Below are 7,924 nucleotides of genomic sequence, written 5' to 3'. Positions count from 1 at the left end.
TAGCTAGCTCCCCACACCTTATGCACGAATCTACTAAGGACGGACAAATATGTTTCCCTTTTTTCATAGGAAAATTCCTTCACCCTTTGCTTTTCAAAAAATTCTGTGTACATCCACAGGCCTTCAAATTTGACAAAAACATCCTTACATTGATTTTGGTAAACTTCGAGGATATATGCTTTCAAGGCTGATTTCCTCCAACAAAATTTAAAAATTTGTGTATTCGATCTCTTCATTTTTCAAAACTTATAGTTTTTTTGTTAAAAGGAAAACATTATTTCAATCGAATTGCCTTGTTAATACGAGACTTTTAAAATCTATGATGGTACTATGACCATTCACATAATTTCTTCCAAAAATGTCAATATTTAAAAAAGCTACTGACTCATTTGGATTTATAGTTTTCACTTGCTCAACTAATTATCTTTTTCCATCTTAAATTTTCATTTGATTTTGTTCTTCTTCCTCCCCTGGTTGATCATTCCCTGAAAATTCAATATAACACCTCACGCCCTCCCTTCACTGCTCCCCATAGTTACACATCCACACCTTCTCAACCATCTGATCACAATGCCGATCAATCGAATAACCATCAAACCGTCGGGAAATTCTCCACGTGCGATACTCAGAGCGCCCTTTTCTGAATTCTTTTGCACCCTTATATTTGTTTTCGCTGGCCAGGGCTCAGGCATGGCCTTCAGCAAGCTTACTGGTAACGGTCCCAACACTCCCACAGGAATTGTTATAGCCGCACTGGCCCACGGGTTCGCCCTTTTTGCCTGCGTCGCTAACGCCGCCAACATCTCCGGTGGCCATCTGAACCCCGCTGTCACGTTCGGCGCCTTCGTTGGTGGGCATCTTAGTTTGATTGAACTCATCTTGTATTGGATTGGCCAGCTTTCTGGTTCCACCATTGCTTGCTTGCTCCTTAGACTTGCCACTAACGGCTTGGCGGGTATTCAAAATTTTACAAATTTATTTTTTTATTCATGGATTTCATAATGAATGATGATATTATAATATTAAAAAATCATTTTCTAGTGAACCTTTTTTTTTTTAATAAGAAATGTATTGTTTTAAAAAAGATTTTTATTTGTGTGTATTATTTTTCTTAAATCTTAGAATAAAAACATATTTTATTTTATTTTATATTATAAATAATTTATCAAGATATTACTGAGTTCCAATTAAGGTCTCTTAAATGTATACATTTTAGTGATTTTGAAACATAGTTAACATTCCTCAATAAGAAGTTTTTTATATTTTATTAAGGGTTTTTTAAATATTTTAAGATGATTTGCAAAAAGTCTTTTTTTTTTTAATTGGAAATTTTGAACCAATCATTTATTTTATAAGTAAACTAAGGATAAATTCAAACTGAATTTATTTTAATTCAAAAATAAGCTCAATTTAAATAAATTAGAAACGAGTTTAACTCACGAAGTTAAGTTTAAATTTGAATTTGAAAGTTAAATATTTTAAACTCAAGCTTTATAAGTGTTCAGTCCACTAAACTTATAAATTTTAAAAATTTTAATATGAATCAATTAAGACGATGTCTTTTTTACCAATATGCATCAATAGTCATTTTCTGCTCAGTTACAAAACCAACTCGAGCTCAACGTTTGATTCAAATTCGAACTTAAATCTAACTTAAATTTTGAATTTGAGCTCAAATTTTAACTTGAACTCAAATTTGAGTTGAATACAAGTTTAACTTTTCTCAAATAAGACAAGTTTAAACAATTTTAAAACGAGTTTGACGATTTTGAACTTGACAATTTTGAGCTCAACTCAAATTCAGTTATTCTGCAAAGTAGTAGTTTTATATTAACATTTTAACAATATTAGAAAACCAAATTTTGTGCAGACGACCACGGCATTTGCTCTATCTCCTGGAGTGACAGTGTGGAACGCATTTGTTTTTGAGATTGTGATGACTTTTGGGTTGGTTTACACTGTGTATGCCACCGCCATTGATCCAAAGAAGAACACTGTCGGATTCATAGCACCATTAGCAATTGGGCTCGTTCTTGCAGCTAACATTTTTGCCGGAGGGATTTTTGATGGAGCCTCGATGAACCCGGCCGTCTCGTTCGGGCCTGCTTTGGTCAGCTGGAATTGGACCAACCACTGGGTTTACTGGGCTGGGCCATTGACTGGAGGTGGGTTTGCTGGGCTTATATATGAGATGCTATTCATCACTCAATCTGATGTGCCCATGTCCGACCGCAGTGACGCTTAGCATCAAAAATTAGCTATTTGTAAGTTGATGCTGTGAAGAAAGTGGCTTTTTGTTTTGGTGTCTGTATTTACTGAATTGGTTTATATTGTCAAGGAAAATTATGCACATACTAATTTGTATATTTATAGGGATATATTATTATGTAATTGAGTAATTTTAATTTAAAAATAAAATAATATCTAATTACATAATAAAATATTCCGATTATTTTTAATTACATTGCTTGACATTGATTTGTTGCTCTTTGTATATCATTAATGTAACTCACTATAAGGATTTATCTAAATATACAGTAAGGTTAATGCAATATTCTAGAATTTTTATCTTTTAATCAAGGTCAAAGGATTAATTCTCACCCAAAGAATATTGTTTTCTAAAATTTTTATCTTTTAATTTTGAAATTCTCATTTGTCTACTTATAAACAGTTCAATTTGTTAATTTTAAAAATAAAATCGTCAGTTTATCTATAATATTAAAAATAAACTAAAATTTTACCTATTTTTCTTATTTAAACCATAAAAAGTAATAATTTTTTTTTTAAACCAAGTTTTAAAAAATTACTTTTCCCCCCTAGGGTTTAACTTTAATATTCAATGACATCTCCAACAATTTCTCTCTCTTAACGGTTCCTCTTCTTTTAGTGATCTGTCTCAGTATCTCTTTTTCCTCCGATAATCATGTATCGCTTGTTTGGAAAAACAGTCGTCTTTTTAGAAGAAGAAAAGTCATCTTCTTCTAGAAAGATAAAAAACTTCATCTTTCTGATTTGAATAGTTGATCAGAGGAGAGAGAGATGACAATAGAGACGCCCTTAGAGGAATAAAGCATTGAGAGGAAGAGGCTGTCAATGATGGTATCGGAAATTATAAACTAAATCTTAGAAAAAAATAATGTTTTTTAAATTTTGGTATAGAAAAAATTGTTAGGTTTTAGAGTTTAAAAGAAAAAAATAAGATAAAATTTAAAAGTTTTAATAACTTTAACCATTTATAAATGGGTAAATAAAATTTTTATTGTTAAAAGGAAATAAACTAAGAAATCAACCGGCTTTGGATGGGAATTAATCCTTTGGCCTTCAATAATTTCAATAATTAATAGGGTGCTCAATGCTGTAAGAAATAGTGATTTGTCGGTTTATAATACCATATGGTGTATTAACTAACCTTAGTTAAGTTTAACATGAATCATATTATGAAAAAAATAATATCATAAGTGTATATTTTTTAGTATTTAAATAAATATATAGATAATATATTATTTTATAATTAAATATTATTTTATTATTAATTTAAAATCATTTAATTATATAATGATATATTTTTTATAAATCTATTTATTTATTTAAAAATATATACATATAGTTTTTATTATCCTAAAAAACAATTATTTTAGTATGAAATTTAGAAATCATCTTAGAGGGGATGGTTTTGTAAGGAAATTTACAAACCTTGTATATGTTATAATTTATGACAAAATTTACTTATATTTATTTAATAGTATTATATGTAAAAATAATATATAAGTTTATGTATAAACAATAACATATTATCATATGAATAATAATTTTTAATTATACGAAAATATATTATTATTTATGTATATAATTTTATTAATATTTCTAAAAGGATTTACCTTTTAATCTGTACTCATTTGTCATATAGAATAATCCATAATATTTGCATTTTTTTTACGTGTAAAAGTTACTGGTTAAAACAAAACACAAGAGCCTATGCCCCCACCTCCCGTAGTCCCGCTAAAGCACAACCGCACGAAGCGGCTATTATCCACTCTGTAGACATGCCAGTGGATGTCAAGCGGCCACCCTTATCCAAAATCTGCACGAAAACAAATTTTTCAATGAATTTGTTGATATTAACTGTTATAACTACAAGTCAACGAGGACTTCAATGTTATTTTTATGTTTTAATGGATCCCAAAGTGGAAAACGATTTTCCAGAGGTCAAAATGTAACTATGTCCTAAAAATTCAGTATAAAGTCATCACTACGCTCCCTATCGAGAGACGTTCACTGTTCACACCAGACATCAATAATCTCAACCATCCATCACCAAAACGATGCCGTTCAACAGAATATCGTTTGGACCATCGGCAGGTTCTCCACTTGCAATATTCAAAGCTCCGTTAGCTGAATTCATCAGCACCCTCATATTTGTTTTCGCGGGCGAAGGATCAGGCATGGCCTTCAACAAGCTGACTGACGATGGTTCCACCACTCCGGCCGGCCTTATTGCAGAAGCATTGGCTCATGGTTTTGGCCTCTTTGTCGGCGTCTCCGTCGGTTACAACATCTCCGGTGGGCATGTGAACCCCGCCGTGACATTTGGGGCGTTTATTGGGGGACATATTAGTTTGACAGACGGCATTTTGTATTGGATTGGTCAGCTTCTTGGCTCAACAGTTGCTTGCTTGCTCCTTAAATTTGCCACTAATGGCATGGTAAGTCATGAATCTGATTAAACTTGACTGATTTGATCATAAACCTATTTTGGTATTATATCATATATAAACATTGTCCTATTTTAAGATGACATAAATAATATTTCTCACCTAAAATTAAATTTTAGTGTTGCAAAGTGAAACTATCCTTTATTCTTACCATTTTACTTTTTAAAATTATTATATAATTCAAATTAACAAAAATTTATATATAAGTATTAAGGCCAAAGGACTATATCTCACCTAAGTTTAGATGTATTCCCAAAATCACACTTGTAGAGTTTGAAAAACCTAAAGTCTCACCTATGACGTAATTGTTGTTAAAATTCTTTGTTAGAGATAGAAAAGTAACATTGTTATTTTACTAATAACATTAAAAAAATATAAAATTCATCATATTTTATGTTCTAAATTTTAAAAACTAACAACTTCACTTCTACCTAAAATTTTATAACTTTGAAAAATCACATTTTCCCCCTAAATTTTTTCTTCACTTCTTCAGCCATCATCTCCTACGCTGATGACCTCCCCTCTCTACCATAAACCATTAGTTGATGCATGTAAAGAAATTTGTTGGAGATGAAGAGATCTAGAGCCCAGATCTCTCCGTCGTCCTTTCTAGATCACCAGAGAAAGTGGTCGAGGGAAAAAAAATTCTAAGGTTTTGGAGAGAGAATGTGACTTTTCAAAGTTAAAAAATTTTAGAATGGGTGAAATATTAGTTTTTAAAATTTATGAGGGAAAAATATAATAAATTTTATATTTTTTAATATTATTAGTAAAATAACGATTTTATCTCTGCTTCTAATAGAAAATTTTAACCTTAATTGGCCAATGGGTAGAATTTTAGGTTTTTCAAACCTCATGAGTATGACTTTGAGAATGCAACTAAACTTGGGGGTGAAATAGTTGTTTGGCCTTGAGTATTAATAACATACAATGGTATGTTTAGGGGTTAGTGGTGATTTTCAAAAAAAGAGTTTTAGAAATTCAAAAAAGTTTGAGAGTGTTTTATAATTTAAAAAATTTTTAAAAACAACATTTATATCCCTTGATAATTTTAAAAGCAACATTTATGCCCCATAGAATTGAATCAACAAACCAAACTTGTAAATGTCTTATTGCAAACTATTGGGTGAGATGAACACAATAATTTCCAAAACAAGAAAGGAGAAAATATTCATTTGCCCCTTTAAAATTTTAAAAATTAAATTTACATCCCAAAATATTATTTATAATTCAATTTGAAAAGGGTGTCATTGTAATATTTTAAACATTAGTGGTGACAACGTTGAGATCATAATGGTGGTGAAGAAGTGTTGTTGTTTGGGTTTCTAAAAAATTTTAAGAACTAATTTGTAAGTTTTTAAACATTTTTAAAGGTTAAACTATAATGTTGAAAATGTTTAGGTTCAATTAAAAATAGTTATTTTAAATTCTCTTTCAAAATTTAGGGATGGTAAAAACACTATTTTGTCGTTAAAACATTAATTTTTTCTTTTAATTGAGTTTAATTTTTAATTAAAAAAATATTATTTGTCATCTAAAGAGCAAAAAATGGTTTATAGCCAAACCTTGGACGGGAAAGAAAAAGTAATTTACTCTATTATTTATATGAGTCATACCTTAAAATAATTTAACTAATAACATTTTCAGAAATTATTATTTCTTTTGTGCTACCCTATTGGCTTTTGACATTACTTGTCAAATAAAAATAAAAATATTATAAAAAATTCAAGAATCAAATTTTATTTTATAAATCTTAAATATTTCAAACAATAATTAAACATTCAAATTCATTTTGCATTAAAAAAATGAATTTTTATTTTTTATACCCCTAAAAAATAGTTAAGTCTCAAGTCTCCCCACGTGTCTTGGAAGTAGGGATTTTTCAAAATTGCGATCTAGGATTGATTGATATGACAATGTAATTTTTAAATTTTCCTTGGTAGGGATTTCAGAAGCATTTTACATGGACTTAGGAAAATTTTCATGTCATTATCTATAATTTTGTAAGACCTTATATAATATATTAAGAGTGATATTTTATATATTTTATAATTAAACACATAAATAATATAATTAAATATAATTTTATTAATAGATTTATGTTTGGACAGACCAACCCAGAGTGTAAATCTCTATTTAAGAGTAATATTAAAAAAGAAAATTTTAAAAAACGCTTCAGTAATTAGTTGGATGTATCATATAATGGTATATTACTCTATGGTATTTTTACATAAAAGTTCTAGCAATATTAAAAATTAATTTTTTTACAGACGACTTCAGCATTTGCATTATCTTCTGGAGTAACTGTGTGGAACGCATTTGTTTTTGAGATCGTGATGACTTTTGCGCTAGTTTACACCGTTTACGCCACCGTCCTCGACCCAAGGAAGGGTAGCGTGGGGGTGATAGGACCACTAGCCATTGGGCTCGTTCTTGCAGCCAACATTTTGGCAGGTGGGGCATTTGACGGAGCTTCCTTGAACCCGGCCATGTCATTCGGCCCGGCTTTGGTCAGTTGGGACTGGACCAACCACTGGGTTTACTGGGCGGGTCCTCTGATCGGAGGTGGGATTGCCGGGCTTGTATATGAGACCTTCTTCATCAATCAGTCTTATGAACCCGTCAGTGACGCTTAGCTCAAATATTAGGACAATGAAGGTGTGGTGAAGATATTACAATAAAATTATGTATATTTATTTTAAGTATATTAATATATACAAGTTTATATGTATCATCATGTGATTAAATGATTTTAAATTAAAAATAAAATAATATTTAATTATGTAATAATACATATAAATATATACATATTTATATATCTAAAATGAATATGCATAATATTGCTCTTATTATTATTGTAATTTTTATTATATGCCCCGTGCCAGAACATTTAATTAATCCATGCATATAGTTAATTATCTTTGATGATGAATGATGTTCAAACTCGGTTAATTGAGTCGAACCAAATTTTCAATTGAAAAATCATAAATTAAAATTAAATCGATTTAGCGATTAATTAATTTTAAATCAAACTAAAAATATCAGTTAATTAAACCAAATTTTAGAGTGTTACCCTACTTTATTATTATTATTATTTTAATTTCAAAGCCAGTATTGCACTTGTTTATTTGTTTGTGCATTTTATTGAAAACCAGTTTTTAAAAATAAACAACTCGATAATCAAAATGAAAATTCAATTTGTTATATATTTT

The 7,924-nt window shown here is 29.7% G+C and overlaps 2 protein-coding genes across 2 annotated transcripts; both read left to right on the top strand.

Moving 5' to 3' along the window:
- The first annotated feature begins 547 nt into the window (after nt 1-547).
- On the top strand, nt 548-2,339 carry LOC123226176 (aquaporin TIP1-3-like). The gene is made up of 2 exons (XM_044650692.1): nt 548-951; nt 1,871-2,339. Exons 1-2 carry the CDS (start codon nt 571-573, stop codon nt 2,243-2,245), a joined length of 756 nt encoding a protein of 251 aa, XP_044506627.1. The 5' UTR covers nt 548-570; the 3' UTR covers nt 2,246-2,339.
- Nucleotides 2,340-4,228: 1,889 nt separating this feature from the next.
- On the top strand, nt 4,229-7,378 carry LOC123225395 (aquaporin TIP1-1-like). The gene is made up of 2 exons (XM_044649336.1): nt 4,229-4,703; nt 6,983-7,378. The coding sequence occupies exons 1-2, from the start codon at nt 4,323-4,325 to the stop codon at nt 7,346-7,348; spliced, it is 747 nt and encodes a 248-aa protein (XP_044505271.1). The 5' UTR covers nt 4,229-4,322; the 3' UTR covers nt 7,349-7,378.
- Nucleotides 7,379-7,924: the final 546 nt, after the last annotated feature.

Source organism: Mangifera indica, chromosome 9, assembly GCF_011075055.1.
Source record: "Mangifera indica cultivar Alphonso chromosome 9, CATAS_Mindica_2.1, whole genome shotgun sequence".
NCBI lineage: Eukaryota > Viridiplantae > Streptophyta > Magnoliopsida > Sapindales > Anacardiaceae > Mangifera > Mangifera indica.
The sequence above is the reverse complement of the archived record's forward strand: the minus strand, read 5'-3'. Positions and strand labels throughout refer to the sequence as shown.